General features: G+C 42.3%; 1 protein-coding gene across 1 annotated transcript; it reads left to right on the top strand.

Moving 5' to 3' along the window:
* The first annotated feature begins 2566 nt into the window (after nucleotides 1-2566).
* LOC140076429 (vomeronasal type-2 receptor 26-like) lies at nucleotides 2567-17267 on the top strand. The gene is made up of 8 exons (XM_072122959.1): nucleotides 2567-2580; nucleotides 3556-3670; nucleotides 3760-3908; nucleotides 6039-6330; nucleotides 7969-8772; nucleotides 13905-14123; nucleotides 16143-16269; nucleotides 16357-17267. Exons 1-8 carry the CDS (start codon nucleotides 2567-2569, stop codon nucleotides 17265-17267), a joined length of 2631 nt encoding a protein of 876 aa, XP_071979060.1.
* Nucleotides 17268-17619: the final 352 nt, after the last annotated feature.

The raw sequence follows: 17619 nt of genomic DNA, 5'->3' as shown, positions 1-17619 counted from the left end.
AATGAAAGGTACAATATAACATATCTTTTTTTCTGTAAAAATTTTTAATACAAAAACACTTTGTCAGTGTATGTACTATGCTCTGTGGGGACTGGGGGAGTGCTAAAAATAGGTCTCCTGGTGAAAGGTTTCCTTTAACAGGGCAGTCTGGGAGTAATAAAGTCAGACATGGGTCCATCTTGTGTGTGAACACTCATTTCCTTTAATAAGGTCGACCACTTTACCTTATGTTTTTTGTAATTTGTGTGCAAGTGGTGGTGGGGCAGGATTTACCAATATACATCTATTAACAGTTTAATGATATGTAAATAGTCTTGATTTCTTTTACCTCATCAGCCAAACATTCCTGACCATAAAATGGCCGCAGATTAAGGGTCATGTCATCTCTAACTGTCCATGATTAAACGCCCTGCCAGGACCTTATGATAGTATTCATGAATATAAGACTAAGCTTCTGGCAGGACAATTGTTCATGTTCAGATAGAGATCACATGACCCTCCATCTGCCACCATTTTATGGTCAGGAATCTCTGGCTGATGAGGTAACAGACAGGAGGCTTCACTTTACATATCAAGAAAGTGGAGCAGAACTATTACTAGATGTATATTGGTAAATTACCTCATATCCTGCCCCACACACTTACACACACTATAGGAAAAACGTCAGGATTTCAAAAAAAACTATTGCAGAAAAGCTTTTTTTGTAGTGAAAAAAGATTTTATCAGCAGAATGATGTAACTTTATTTTGACTTTTTAGCAATGGAGGTGGAAAGGCAAAGTGGGAGAGATTGTGGTTTTTAAAGGAATTGGAGCTCAGGATCTCCTGCCTAAATAGACAAAAACTGGGATACTGGTGCTTACAATGACTTCACTAGTTGCACACAGCTCGGACCTTCCCTATGTATACAAGTAAATTCTTATAGACATGACTCTTATAGACATGACTCATTTCTTCAACCTCTTTTGTCTCTTCTGGTGGCAACTTAGTTAAGGAACTGTAGTTACATAAAATGGGACATAATCCTTTAATAATACCTTAAATGATATTAACAGGTGTGTCTACGGCAGCTTTATATAGATGTGAGCTGTCACATTTATAAATAGCTGACAAGCTATAATGGACTTATTAGTGCGGTGACCTCCTTAAGGGTTAATAAACATGTAAACTATACTTGTAGGTAACATAGAAGACTGATCAAAGCAAAAGACAAGTGACAAGACACTGAGCACACCCTATAACTAACTACAAACATTTGGGTTTTTGATGCAGATTTTTGAAGCCAAAACCAGGAGTGGCTTAAAATGACAGAGAAATATCATTTGCCGTCTATGTGTCCTCTTCCTTTTAGGAGCCACATCTGGTTTTGGCTTCAAAAGCTGCACACAAAAACTCGTGAAAATACCCTCTGGTTAGTCGCATGACAAGATCACTAAACGGGAATAAAAAGTTTACACAGCCAACAAATTTGGAAAGAATTTAAGAAATTGTATTTATTGTACAATCCGAAAAAAATGTTCATCCTACAATGGTTTTCACAAGTCATCAGAAAATTGATCACCTTCATTCCACAATTATCTGCAGGACACGTGCCCTTATCTTTGGCCTTCTTTCTATATTTCTTCTATAGTTTGGGGGGTTACATTGTCCATAGTTTCCAAAATTTTAATTGTCTACATCTGGGTACGCTGAAAAGCCCACTTTTGACTAGATATGGTTTATTTGCCAAGATTCACCATTTACAGCGTGAATACAAAGATTGTCTTTCTACTGAAAGTTTTGTGGATTCACTTTGCGGATGCTCGCTTTTGCCTAGGCTGAGCTCAGTACTTTAAGCAATCTTGGAAAGAAGATATGGATTTTCACCGTAGGATTCACAAGTTATAGATATCCCATTCCCAGTAGAGTCAGAGCCCATGGTCACCTCCTGGACAGTGTTAAAGATGGGAAAGGACAGATGATGTTACATTGTCAGATATTTCTGAAAGCCTCCTCAGGTCATTAGGTAAGGAGAGGAGGCTGAAGATTAACTCTGTACATACCTACAGAATAGGCGTTAGAAACTTATCTATCCGCTGTCAGTGTGAGTACAGGGGTTTTGTACACACTGCTAAAAATGGAAAGAAAGAACATGGCAGTGGAATTTTTTTTAATTAAGTACATTTTTGCTTGTCAATTGTTAGAGAATTCACCCCAACATCACTCATTTTGCAGCCCAAAACCCACCTAGAACTATCTGGACAAAGGACACTAAAGGTGCACGAGAGGGTTAGATAAATGATTATAGTTTGTGGCAGAAATATGGCGCAAAACCATCCTACACAAATGGTCAACCAGACCATATGTAAAGCCCAACCATTACAAATTTTCTTTATTAAATTGACATTCCTATTTAAAATGGACAGGACTAAAGGTGTATTTTGCACCTGAATAGTGCTATTTGCGAGCAAAATATGGTATTTTTTGGACATTTGCAAAAATAATCATGCCCATACAGACCTTCATGAAAGGGTCCATGAACACGAGATTGTGGCCGTACATACGTCCTCCATAGACAGCTATGGCACATGGGCTCGGTATGGTGAGAGCAACAAAAGCTCACCGTTCCGAGCCGTAGCCGCAAAAAGATAGAGCCTGCTCCATTTTGGGCCGTATCGACAGCCGTGCGGCTACTATATACGTATGCTACGGCACGGCAGACATACATTAATCTGCATGAGCCCTAAGGCTGGTTTCACATCGGGTTATTTGTATACGCTTATACTTTACACTAAGTATATACATTGATAGGTAATGGCAAACGGAAGCCATCCGGCCCCATTCTGTCTGTCAAATAAAGCAAGCTTCGTCTTTTCATCCTGTAGCCTCTGCCTGAGGAACGTATGCGCTCAGCGGGGGCAATGGACGGCTATGGGGAATGGATGGAGCTAATGCATCTCTCCCCACAGCCCCGCTAACCACATACGTCACTTGGCAGGAGGGAAGACCTAGTGATCTCATTGTCCATGTTAGGACAGTGACATCACCAGGGGAACACTCTGTTCATCGGCAGCAGCAAATCACCGGATGCTGCCGATATACAGTCCTACCCCACATTTTGGGGTAATAGGGGGACCTCGGGCGACATATCCCACTGTATAGGCGTAGAGTGTGATACGTCTTTGCCATACGTTGTGAGGACATGATAAAAATCCTATTGACATGTCCTATGGCAAATAAACATGACGTGCACACAGCCCAACTCAAAAAACGACTTGTCTTGGAGAGTTTTAGCTCAGAGCTGTGCTTTCTTTATCTGATATATAAAGCCTGTCCATCTAGAGAATACAGAGGCTCTATATGACAAAACACTATCATTATTTTATTTTTCATATTCCATACAATTCCCAAGTCTAGGGCTGGGAGGGATGTGGGAGTTCACTTTGTGACTAACATAACATTTGCTCTAACTGAATAAAGAAAAAACCTGTCATCTCAATAATTGGAGTAAGTGACAGAATAAGGATCTTCCACAGATCTTGGGCTTATAAATGCCTGGCTCTTGCCTTGTACTTAGTACCAACATCAATGAGAGCAGTCATCCCATGTATGTGTATGGAGCATTTGATGTTTATCTCCTCAATCAATATCCAGAAGAAAAGCAGCAGAAGAATCTTTCTTTTTATTCTGATGTTTGATATCAAGAGCATAGTCCATGATGTGCTGTGTATCTGGTGAACAAATGTCATTATTGTCCTGTCTATTATTCTTCATTCTGCAGACGCCAAGTGCGACCAATAACACGATAAGACGTGGGCTATACCATCCCGGTGACATGATCATCGGGGCCATTATATCGGTCAATGGGTTGGTGCGTGTTGATCAAAACTGGACATTCAGAGAAAAGCCACAGGCTAAAAATTCAATCTTGTAAGTAGTCACGTGTTAATTTTTTATAAATTCTCGAGCAGTCTTTATATCCATAGACTGGAGCAGGTAGGTTCAGACAGACACTCAATACACTGCAATTAAATCAACTTTATGGTAGTGATTGTTAACGACATCTTTCTGTAAGAGGCGATCCTACTTTTCACACCAAACGATAGACATAGAAGGAAGAGTTGCTGCTCCTACAAGGTTTAACTAAGCTTTGTGATTTCACCATCTACAAAAACATAAAATAGATTGGCTCCTTCTTATTCTGGCATCTGTGTGGATCTACTGGAATATTATACATACAGCTAAGGACCAGCACATGTGCAGTGAAGCCATTGGCACAGTATATAGCCTCAACTTCAGTTGTTGGAAGGAGTCTGATGGGGCTTGCTGGTTCATCTATAAGTATAAAGGGTTTTTTATTTTATTATGGCAAAAAGCTTTGTTCTTACAGAGTTATTTGGGACACTAACTTAATGTTGCCTAAGAACCTGCCAAGTGTCTCAAATAGCCATATCAGGTTCCTTTTAACCCAGGGCAAAGGTAGAGTTCACTGTCCTTGTTCTGCATCAAAATACAAACATAGTCGATTGTTAGTGTCCCTCTTGATAACTAGCACCCATGCATAAGCCCGGTTTCTCTTACTTAGATACATCTTTGGACTAGGATCTTCTTGCAAGCCGGTTACCCCGATGCTTCCTAAGAACCTCTTAGTGGTTTAGTGTCTCAAACAGCCGTGACAGGTTCCCTTTTACCCAGGGCAGAGGTACAGTTCACTGCCCGTATACTGCATCTAATACATACAGTACACATTGGATTGTTAGTGCCCCTTTTGACAATTAGCACCCAAGCATCAGTCCGGTTTGTCTTATCTAGATACACCCTTGGACTAGGATCGTCTTGCAAGCCGGTTACCTCTATTGTATATTGAATATTCAGCAGCTTTATACAAAGAGTGTGATAATACTGACATATTAATATACCTATAAGAGTAAAACCATTGTCCAACACGTGAAAGTAAAAAGGTGGCGTGCCAGTCCTCTGCCCTGGGTTTTGCAGGGACAAACCCTATGGTTTTGTAAATAACTAGTGTTCTACAAGATACTGATTTCTGTAACTAAAAACCAAGCAGGAATCGCTACAAACATTAAATTACTTGATGCATGATTTACTTTTATATACAACGTGGTTGATAATGTGCAAGGTCATACAACCCCTTTAACATGACTTTTTCTAATCACACCAGTTAATCTATTATAAAAGGAACAGATTCCCATCAGATTCATCTGTTCAGTAGAATATTCGGAACTGGCGTAGCTGAGTGAGAGGCTTTTGACTAGGTCAGTGACATAAGAGCGTTCCTTATGGAGGACATTACTAATTATGGCCGCCTTGTAGGGACATGGAGACTTACAGCCATTGCTAGTGGAGCATCAATGGCCTAATCAATGACCACTAAATTAAACCAGTTCAACACTGCACTAGGTTTGTGTGATGCACCCATAATAATCGGCTATTTCAGACACTGAGAGCTCCATCTAATGTACAGTGGCTTTGCTGGGGTAATACAGCTCTACTACAATTCACTGGAATAGGAGCCGAGTTGCAATTCTCAGGCAAGATTAGCTCAGACACAGGCACTTCCTGCCAGCCAGCAGAGTGCACAGACTTACACTACAAGCTACAGATAAGATAAAATCTTTATAGCAGGGGAAGGAGGCATATAGAAGTGCTGACTGTGTTATAGCTTAGATATAGCAGAGCTGGAGAGTGTCATTGTTTTATATCCATCTCATGGATCTTATCATCCAATAGAAAAATGCTGAGAAGCTAAATGTAAGTGTACCCTGATAATCCTAGCACATTGTCAGCACACAACATCTCACAGCACTAGAGGGATCATGAAGTTTCTGCTTAGAGAGTCCTTGCCCTGACCATCACTGACACTAACCATCACTGAGTGATAGGAGCTAAAACAGCAATAAAACTAAGTAAAATTGTAAAATAAGGGGGTTAAGAATAATCTTTATTGTGTAAACATCAAAAGGGGGTTATAATTTGAGAACTTTCTTTCATGTGCAAACCCCTTTAAGTTAATTTATCTCATATTATCTTTTCATATAGCGTCTATCAGGAAAAATATCAGACAGCTTTCACTGTACTATTTGCTATTGAAGAAATCAATAGGAATGAAGAACTTCTACCAAACATCACTTTGGGGGTTCATTTAATTGAATCCTTCATGAATGAAGCTATAACATTGGAAGCTTACATGCAAATATTAAGTGGTGGGGGTTTCAAGAATCCAAACTATAAATGTTCGAGTCAAGGACATTTGATTGCCTTTGTGGGGTTTGCATCCTCAGTTCTTTCTCTCATGGTGGCCAAATCATTTGGAATATATGGTCACCCTCAGGTAGGTCACTTTGTCTCTCACACTTGGCTAAACTACCAAAATAATATCCACAATCAAACCAAGGGATTTCTTGGTCATGTTGAGGCTTCATATGAATGGCTTACAAGGCAGAAGAGATTGTGCATAACATTAACTAGACAGAGGTCAGGGCAGGTGGCACAACTTGAAGACATTAACTAGACAGAGGTCAGGGCAGGTGGCAAAAGTTGAAGACCATAACCAGGCAGAGGTCAGGGCAGGTGGCACAACCTAAAGACAGTAACAAGGCAGAGGTCGGGGCAGGTGCACCAACATGAAGACCGTAACCAGACAGAGGTCAGGGCAGGTGGCAAAAGTTGAAGACCGTAACCAGGCAGAGGTCAGGGCAGGTGGCACAACCTAAAGACAGTAACCAGGCAGAGGTCAGGACAGGTGGCACAACATGAAGACAGTAACCAGGCCGAGGTCAGGGCAGGTGGCATAACTTGAAGACAGTAACACTTTCTAGGAAGCCATAACCTGGTTTAAAGGACCTGGCTGCTGCAGTTTGGAGAGTTGGACTTGGTCCCTACTCTGCTCAGTCACTCCAGGTGATTGAGGCTAATCACCAGCAGCTCTGAGATGTTGCTTTAAAAAGTCAGAAGGTGCACAAGAGGAGGCTCTCTCTCTCTCTGCTCCTGGGAAAACCTTATATGCGAGTTGCCAATTGCTGTATGCTGTGGTTGGGAAGCTGTACAGTGGATGCAATTTACTAGTAGTGAGGAAACTACTGACTTGTATAGTTAGTGGCCAGAGGACCTAGGACTTTATTTCTGTATTGTTTTAGTTGGTTTTGTCTGACAACTTTTCCCATTATGTCTCCATATTCTGATGTAGGCTCCCATATTAGGTTAACTATAATTGCTCTGGTAGACTTCCTCTAGGTAAAACTGACCAACCCATTATCGGACACTTCTGCATTCACCGTCCATTCCATATGACGTTACACTATTGGTCCCATTCCTTTAGGAAAAGACTTACCAGTCTGGCTATTATCCCACTTGTCACTTGCTTTATTGAATGTAACTATAGGAATAGTTTTCTATTTTCCACACTTGTATATTTGCATATATTCCTTACCCAGAATCCTAAGTGGAGCAGGCATGGACTCTGGATGCCTGTAAATGCAGCTTGAAAAGGCAAACTCCAAAAGAAGTTTCATTTTTCCCTGACCCACCATCATTCCCATGACCAATGATGGTCACCAGCACCTTACCATCGACTCTATGACATTCAATGCTTTGCATACAAGTCCTGTTTGTGACACATTAGCTTCCAGCCATCAGATATGATAAGGTCTGTCATATGCAAAATCATATAATATCAAGAGGTTTTTCAGATGCCGCTCCAATTCCCCCCCCCCCCCCCCCCAAGACCCTTCCCTATCTTGATTTGAAGATAAAATGGTGCAGAAGCATTCTATCAGTACATTAGAAGTCCACCAAAACCATAGTGTCACCTACATCTACTACTAAGGGAAAGAGATAGCAAAATTGACATGTACGACAGTCACCCAACCAACAATGGGCTTCAAAGCTGTGGGGCAACGAAAAACACTATTAGGTCAGTCCTCTCCTACCAGACCGAGACGTAACATCAGATGCATCTTTTCCATTACAGATCAGCTATGGTGCCACAGACCCTCTACTAAGTAACAAATTGATGTTTCCATACTTTTACCGCACTGCCCCCAGTTCAGTGCACCTGCACAATGCCTTAAATTCAGTGCTGAAGCATTTTGGTTGGACTTGGGTTGGAATCATTTATTCGGATGTTGAAAGCAATGAGAATGCAATCCAGAAACTAAAAATTTCCATTATGAAAGGAGGAGGTTGTATTGAGTTCACAGAAAAGCTCCGGAGTTCCACGAACTACAGGTCCACTGAATATAAGCGAGTGGCCAATGTTATATCGGACTCCTCAGCCACCATCGTTGTGTTCTGGGCTGACCTGGAGTTTACCGTTAAGTTATACATAGTATTAAAAGAACTGATAAAGACAAGGAAAGTCTGGATCTTCCTAACAGACATGGACCATCTACTGATGCTAACCAAAAACTTGGATTTTAGTTTCTTCAATGGAACTTTAGCAATTCAGATGCAAAAATTGGAAATTCCTGGACTTATGCCATTTCTCTGGAACATTACATTGGACCAGTATACCCACTGTCATTTTATCCTTCATTATAAGGCCATCATGTATAAATGTGAAGTAGTCAATAGTAGTTTGCTCTATGAGACTTGTAAACACGACATGACGAAGAAGAAGTCGTTGATAGGTGAAGAGACATTAGTGGACAGTTATCATATCTATAATGCCATATATGCCTTGGCTAATGCTCTGCAGATGCTCTTGGAGACCATGTCCAAGTGTAAGAAATTACATGGAGAAGGACTGTCTTTATTTTACCAACTTCCCTGGAAGGTAACCTACATGCCAAGAACCCAGTTACGGGTTCCCGTAGAGTCCTATTAACTAAATGACAGCATTAAAGCTAAAATAGTTTCCTTCACAATCCCTTAAAATCAACTTTGTTATCTCAAAGGGGTTTTCCCACGAACATAAGTTAGGCCCCCACAGATCATGAAAACGAGGGTCTGATGGACCCCCTCGTTGCACCATCAGAGTAATGGAGCATGTGGATAGGGCCTAACTTGTGTTTGTGGGAAAAACCCTTTAACTAGGATAGTCAGATCTTAAGGGAGTCACAGGGTGTAAGTCCTCCTGTCCTAACTTATTTCTACTCCTCCTCACCATTCAGTACTTAATGTTATGTGAGCGAAGTGATGTCATCTAAGGTCCTTTACCCACTAACATTTGCAAAAGCTACCTGATGTCTGTATCTGATCACATGAAATCACAGCACGCTCCATGCACTTCTACTCCTTCCCATGTCTCCACAGAGACGGCTTTGATTCCCTGTGATCAGATAAAGACATCAGGTAGCTTTTGCAGATGTTAGTGGGTAAAGGACCTGAGATAACATTACTCAAAGGAGTGTGATTTGGTGCGAATCTGTCAATTTTGCAGCATCAAATTCTATTGTTGCTGCAATTGAAATTGATAACCCCGTGTAATCCTCTAAAACACCAATGTTTTTTGGAAAAAAGGTTCTCTCTCTCCTTTTCATTAGGTCTAAGGATAGTGTTAGCATTAAGTTTAGATAAAATTGAAAATTTTGTAGAAAGTTATGAAAACAAGATAGGACCATTTTTATAAAATTGTGGTGTTTTAGAGGGCTAAAACGGGGTTGTATATCAATTTCCAGGACAAGTGGACAAATATCAGCTTGGACCAAATTGATTCCAACCTGAACCAACCTTGAAAAATTTGGTGAAGCTTCAGCAAGTTGAATCTTGAACGATTGGCTTACCTCTAGTACTGATCAATTTAAACCCCAAGAAATTCATCTGTATGGATGAAAAGGTAGCAATGTATACAAGATTCAGCTTTAAAATGTACCAAGCATCTCATACTTCTGGTACCATTTTACTAGTGAATTGTAGTGTTGGCATCAGGGGACCTGGCCAATCATTGGCCTTAGCAAGCTTCTGTATTGTAAAACCATTGAAGTCACAGATTGGCAGCAGTGGGCCCCAAGACTGTCGACACACCTGTCCCACCTGTCCTCTAAAAACTAGGACATCATAGAGGTATTGTTCCTTAGTAGGAGACCGGGCAGACAAATTGGCTTTGTTGGAAACAACACAGCATTAGATCACATGCTTCTATTTACATTAATGAGACCACCAAAAATGCATCTTATTGTGTGCAGAGGAAGTCCCATTACGGAATAAACCCATGATAGAAAAAGGAGGATACATGGAAGAAACAGAGCATGAAGCCATTGAGTGCTGCAGAAATTCTTCTGTAACCTTGGCCAGATCCGTGACTTGCCACAATACTATCTATGAGTTCCTTGGGCATTTCCTTAGACCTGATGATCTCATGTTCTCTGACATGCACTGTGAGGTCTTGTATAGACAGTTGTCTGCCTTTAAAATCAAGTCCAATCAGTTTAAAGGGGTTATCCGGGTTTAAAAATTTTTTTATGTACGGGCTGGGGAGGGCTATTTAAACATAATAAACATGTACTTACTTCCTCCGGTGCTGCCGATGTCCCGCGCCGCGGCCGGTCTTCTCTGTGCGCCGGTTTCTGTACAAGGGCGCACAGGGAGCTTCCGGCCAGCCGGATGCTCCCATGCGCACCATCTCCCAGCGCTTACAACGCTGAGAGATAGGGACGGATGGGAGGAGCCGTCCACAACGTGGACCAGAAGCTCCCTGTGCGCGGCTTCCGTGCCCCTGTTTGTTTACGCCAGAGGAGGTAAGTCCATGTTTATTATGTTTAACTAGCCCTCCCCAGCCCAGCCATAAAAAAATTTTTAAACCCGGATAACCCCTTTAATGAAACACAGCTGGACTCCAGTGCAGGAGCAGAACCATCTCAAGGATCAGAAGGACATGGACAGCATGAGTTAAATATGAGTGTCAGAGCAAGGGGTCTGAATACTTATGATCATGTGATAAACTAGTTTTTCTTGTTTAATAAATTAGCAAAAATATCTAAATTTCTGTTATTTTCTGTCAAGATGCAGAGCAAAGTGTACATTAATGAGCAAAAAAAGAACTTTTTTTGAGTTTACCAATTGGCTTCAAAGAAACAGAGTGAAAATTTTTTAATCTGAATAGTTTCCGTACCCACTGTAGTATATTGTAGTCAGGGCCGGATCATAGGCGGGGCTCCCGGGGCGCGAGCCCCGGGGCCCCCACCACTTAGCCCTTTAAAGGGGCCCCCACCAAATGTGGGCGATTCGGGCGGTCACACGACCGCCCGAATCGCCTACAGTGTAGTTGGCTTCAGGCTCCCCGGCCGATTCGCGCGATGTTCCTCACTTTCGTCTATGGCAGAGCGAGGGAACAATAAGTTCCCTGCTCTGCCATAGACGATCGCATATAAAGAAAGATGGCGGCCCCCTGCCGCTAGCGGCGCAGTGCGTGACGTCTCAGCGTGTGACGTCATGGCGCCGCGATGCCGCCGCGCTTCCTGTAGCAGGGCGCCGCCATCTTTGTTTACATCCGACACCGAGAAGGAAGATGATGACGGCGCGCATCAGGGGAACGCTGGAAGGTGAGAACAATTTTAGTTTATCTGTGACTGTATATAGTTAATTATAGGGGGATTGTCTGTATATATTTATTATGTGGGGAGGGTGTTGTATATAGTTGTTATGGGGGATTGTATGTAGTTAGTTATTATAGGGGGTCTGTATTTAGTTATAGGGGTTGTATATAGTTTAAGGGGGTATATAGTTATTATAGGGGGTGTATAGTTATTATAGGAGGACTGTATACAGTTATAGGAGTGTATAGTTATTATAGGGAGACTGTATATTGTTATAGGGGGACAGTATATAGTAATTATAGGGGGTGTATATAGTTATAGGGGGACAGTATATAGTTATAGGGGTATATAGTTACTATAGGGGGCTGTATATAGTTATAGGGGTCTATAGTTATTATAGGGGACTGTATATAGTTATAGGGGGAGAGTATATAGTTGTTATAGGGGTGTATAGTTATTTTAGGGGGACTGTATATAGTTATTATAGGGGGACAGTATATAGGGGGAGCTGTATATAGCGGTTGCTTGGGGAGCTGTATACAGTGATTGCTGGGGGAGCTGTATATAGTGATTACTGGGGGAGCTGTATATAGTGATTGCTGGAGGAGCTGTATATAGTGATTGCTGGGGGAGCTGTATATAGTGGTTGCTGGGGGAGCTGTATATAGTGATTGCTGGGAGGAGCTGTATATAGTGATTGCTGGGAGGAGCTGTATATAGTGATTGCTGGGAGGAGCTGTATATAGTGATTGCTGGGAGGAGCTGTATATAGTGATTGCTGGGGGAGCTGTATATAGTGATTGCTGGGGGAGCTGTATATAGTGATTGCTGGGAGGAGCTGTATATAGTGATTGCTGGGAGGAGATGTATATAGCGATTGCTGGGGGAGCAGTATATAGCGATTGCTGGGGGAGCAGTATATAGCGATTGCTGGGGGAGCAGTATATAGCGATTGCTGGGGGAGCTGTATACAGTGATTGCTGGGGGAGCTGTATACAATGATTGCTGGGGAGCTGTATATTGTGATTTCTGGGGGCTGTATATAGTGATTGCTGGGGGCTGTATATAGTGATTGCTGGGGAGCTGTATATAGCGATTGCTGGGGGAGCTGTATACAGTGATTGCTGGGGGAGCTGTATACAGTGATTGCTGGGGAGCTGTATACAGTGATTGCTGGGGGAGCTGTATACAATGATTGCTGGGGAGCTGTATATTGTGATTTCTGGGGGCTGTATATAGTGATTGCTGGGGGCTGTATATAGTGATTGCTGGAGGAGCTGTATATAGTGATTGCTGGGGGAGCTGTATATAGTGGTTGCTGGGGGAGCTGTATATAGTGATTGCTGGGGGAGCTGTATATAGTGATTGCTGGGAGGAGCTGTATATAGTGATTGCTGGGAGGAGCTGTATATAGTGATTGCTGGGGGAGCTGTATATAGTGATTGCTGGGGGAGCTGTATATAGTGATTGCTGGGAGGAGCTGTATATAGTGATTGCTGGGAGGAGATGTATATAGTGATTGCTGGGGGAGCAGTATATAGCGATTGCTGGGGGAGCAGTATATAGCGATTGCTGGGGGAGCAGTATATAGCGATTGCTGGGGGAGCTGTATACAGTGATTGCTGGGGGAGCTGTATACAATGATTGCTGGGGAGCTGTATATTGTGATTTCTGGGGGCTGTATATAGTGATTGCTGGGGGCTGTATATAGTGATTGCTGGGGAGCTGTATATAGCGATTGCTGGGGGAGCTGTATACAGTGATTGCTGGGGGAGCTGTATACAGTGATTGCTGGGGAGCTGTATACAGTGATTGCTGGGGAAGCTGTATACAATGATTGCTGGGGAGCTGTATATTGTGATTTCTGGGGGCTGTATATAGTGATTGCTGGGGGCTGTATATAGTGATTGCTGGGGAGCTGTATATAGTGATTGCTGGGGGAGCTGTATACAGCGGTTGCTGGGGGAGCTGTATACAGTGATTGCTGGGGGAGCAGTATATAGCGATTGCTGGGGGAGCAGTATATAGCGATTGCTGGGGGAGCTGTATACAGTGATTGCTGGGGGAGATGTATACAATGATTGCTGGGGAGCTGTATATAGTGATTTCTGGGGGCTATATATAGTGATTGCTGGGGGCTGTATATAGTGATTGCTGGGGAGCTGTATATAGTGATTGCTGGGGGAGCTGTATACAGCGGTTGCTGGGGGAGCTGTATACAGCGGTTGCTGGGGGAGCTGGATACAACGGTTGCTGGGGAGTGGTATGTAGCGATTGCTGTTCCTTGTCTGGACTACATTCGATGGGGGCCCCCACCATATTTTGCGCCCAGGGGCCCCCACCAACCTTGATCCGGCCCTGATCGTAGTACTCTTGACTAATATCAGCTGTGAATGTATTTAATCTGTAACTGTTGTATCTTCTCCTGCAGCTTCATCAATTTCTGAAAAGAGTACATTTTACCAATACTGCTGGCGAGGAGGTGTTCTTTGATGAATATGGAGATGCTGCACCAATGTATGATCTGATTAATTGGGTGACTCATGGCGAGAAGAAAATTATTCATGTTGGTGTTGGATCCATTACATCTGGAAGTGAAGATTTGTCTGTTAATGAATATGCTATTGTATGGGCTGTCCATCAGGCTCAGGTAGACATTCTATGTATGTGTGCTTCACAGCAACCTCATAGTGAATGAAAAGCTTCTGAAATATATATGTGATGGAGATTTTAAATGTACACCCATCAGTGGTTGCAGCTACAAACATTGCCTTCTGAGGTCACACATCATGTATGGTACACTAAAGTTGTGGCAAAATATTGACTATGTTCATGCAAAAACTTTAAAGTTGGCATTGTGACTACAAGCAGACCCAGCTTATAGACCGCACCTAGATACAAGCGAACCTGTGTTGACACTTTGACCTCTGGTGAAGCTTTCTGCAAGCTTGGTAATTTACTCACATATACAAACAGAATTTTTATATACACATAAAAAAAACCTTAATTCTCCACAATACATTAATGTATGAATTAATTCATTTCTTGAAAAATGACCAATAACATTTTTACCAACAATTCAGGGCGCTTATAGCAAAACCACAGTTTTCGAAAAAGCACTATGTTAGTAGTTGAGTGGAGCGTGTTCCACGCCAGGAGTGCAACACTTGCGGCTTTTCCTCCAGAAACAGGTCTTTCACTCAGAGGTTCCACCTGTCTAGGTCGCAAATGTTCTCCAGGCCATACACTCGAAATGAAGAAGAACAACACTAGCGCACCACTGTTAGATTCATCAAAAGTGTCTTAAATGAAGCTTCATTGTCCATCCTGGTTCCTTTGACAGACCAAAATTATAAAGAAAAATCTTTTTCTGTAGCAACACTTATACTTAAATATACCGGTTTAGACTTGCATACAAATTCAACTTAAGTACAAACCTACTAAACCTATCTTCTAAGTAACCCGGCGACTGGTTGCATTTGATATATATATATATATATTATATATATATATATATACACACACACACACACACACACACAAGTCTTCACCGTTTCTGTTTAATCAATGTTCATATGTTCTTATTGGTCACCACCATACTTTTAGCATACTCTTTGAGTTGGGTTTGATGGAGGTAACCAAATGTCCTCTTGAACAACATCTAGCCTATCAGAAAACCCACCATACTTGTGACCTCTGTATATTGACAGGCATAATTACTATTCCAATTATTACTTGCCAATTTGGGCTATTATTGAACCTATGTAAGAAGATTCAGCCAAAAACATCTCAGGGTTCGTAAACAATTCAGTGTTGTACAAACATGCTCTAGAGGGCAATACTTATGTGTGACATTCTAGGTCTGCTTTTCTTTCCAGCTTAAAGGAAACCTACCACTGCTCGCATGATAAAATCATGCGAGCAGACCACCTGGTAGGCTATTTAATACTGATGCCGGCACATACTTTAGTTCGGCACGGCGATCGTTAGTTTAGATAAAAAAATGTTTTACTTACATATGAAAATATCCCTCCGGTGCTACCCCTACGTCATCTTCGGAAGGGAGATGCCTTCCGATCTTTAATTATTCACGCCTCCTTCATTGTAGCCGTTTCCTTCGGGTGCCGAGAGCCGTGACGTCACCAAGCTCTCGGCACCTATCGCTGTCTGGCTGTGTGAGAGTTAGTATCTGCGCATGCGCGATAGGTGCCAAGAGCTTGGTGACGTCACGGCTCTCGCCACCCGAAGGAAACGGCTACAATGAAGGAGGCGTGAATAAATAAAGATCGGAAGGCATCTCCCTTCCGAAGATGACGTAGGGGTAGCACCGGAGGAATATATTCATATGTAAGTAAAACATTTTTTTATCTAAACTAACGATCGCCGTGCCGAACTAAAGTATGTGCCGGCATCAGTATTAAATAGCCTACCAGGTGGTCTGCTCGCATGATTTTATCATGCGAGCAGTGGTAGGTTTCCTTTAAGCTAGAACTTCAACATTTAACAAACTACTAAAGCTTCACCATTGTGAGCCGAAAGTCCTATGCCCCCAGGCTTTTTTTCTAACCTTTATGGGAAACATACCCCTAGTCGTAAGCATCAATCATTGTAATAACAACATACACTCATCTAAGAACGGACTTCTGCTCATTACGTTTCCATCTTCTAGAAGCCACCACGTTCTGTTTGCAGTGACAGTTGTCCATCTGGGTCAAGGAAGATGATACTTAAAGGAAAACCAGCCTGCTGCTATGATTGTGTCCCTTGTCCCAGGGGAGAGATCACTAATCAAACTGGTAAGAATTGGCACCACCACTGTCCTGAGTCTACGGCACATGCATGTACATGCTACTAGATTATATTGTGTTGATTCTTTTCTGCAGACATGATCAGCTGCTGGAAGTGCCCAGGTGACCAATGGCCAAATGAGAAGAAGGATAAATGCATTCAAAAACAATTGAGCTATCTGTCCTATGAAGAAATGCTGGGCACCACCCTCGCCTGCTGCGCTGGTGTGCTTTCTCTGGCCTCCCTGTTCACTCTCACAGTCTTCATCCATTATCAGAACTCTCCAGTCATTAAGGCCACCAACAAAAACCTAAGTGTCCTTCTTCTTCTGTGCCTCACCTTTACATTCTGCAGCTGTCTGATCTTCATTGGACAACCAGGACACACAACTTGTTTATTACGTCAAACAATTTTTGGAATATTTTTCACTATCTCGGTGTCCTCCTTGTTGGCTAAAACAGTACTGGTGGTTGTGGCCTTTAGAGCTACCAAACCTGGAGGTCAGCTGAGACGATTCATGGGGAAGATGTTTCCACGCTTTGTTGTTGGTTTGTGCTCCTCTATTCAGGCTCTTATATGTTCCCTGTGGTTGGGAACATGTCCTCCGACCCCATTTTATGATCTCCATTCGCAGCCGGGTCAGATAGTCCTAGAATGTGAAGAGCATCTTGGCTTCTATGTAATGTTGGCTTACATTGGTTGTCTTGCAATGGGATGTTTTCTTATAGCTTTTCATGCAAGGAACTTACCTGACAGATACAATGAAGCGAAGTTCATTACATTTAGCATGTTGGTCTTCTTCAGTGCCTGGATTACTTTCATACCAGCGTATCTGAGCACCAAAGGGAAGTATACAGTAGCTGCTGAATTATTTGCCATCCAGATATCTGCAGCTGGGGTTTTGGTCTGTATTTTTTCACCCAAAATTATCATAATATTTAGTAAACCAGAAAAGAATATTATAGCAACAAGAAAAAGTCTAAATTGTTCTAGTAAAAAAACATAGGGCCACATGTATCACTCGTTTTTTCTGTTGTTTTTGCGCCTTTTCATTCAGGCGCACCGTTTTTGCGCCATCTTTGCGATTAAACGCCAAACTAGCCGCGCAGCAAAAATAACCAACTTTCCCTCATCTATCTTACCAATCCAGATGTTTTGCTGCGCCTAATGATATTCATCACTTGCAACGTTTTCATTTAGGCGCAAACGTTGCAGGAGCTTGTAGCAGGATCACATGTAACTGCCTGATTGCGCCTAAACTGTTTTAAAGGGCACCTACCACCACAAATCTACCTATAAAGGTAGATTGGGTGGTAGGTGGATCAATGGGACGTGATGATAGCCCTTTTAAGGGCTAA

Source organism: Engystomops pustulosus, chromosome 9 (genome assembly GCF_040894005.1).
Source record: "Engystomops pustulosus chromosome 9, aEngPut4.maternal, whole genome shotgun sequence".
Taxonomy (NCBI): Eukaryota; Metazoa; Chordata; class Amphibia; order Anura; family Leptodactylidae; genus Engystomops; species Engystomops pustulosus.
Note: the sequence above shows the minus strand (reverse complement) of the source record. Positions and strands in the feature narration are given on the sequence as shown.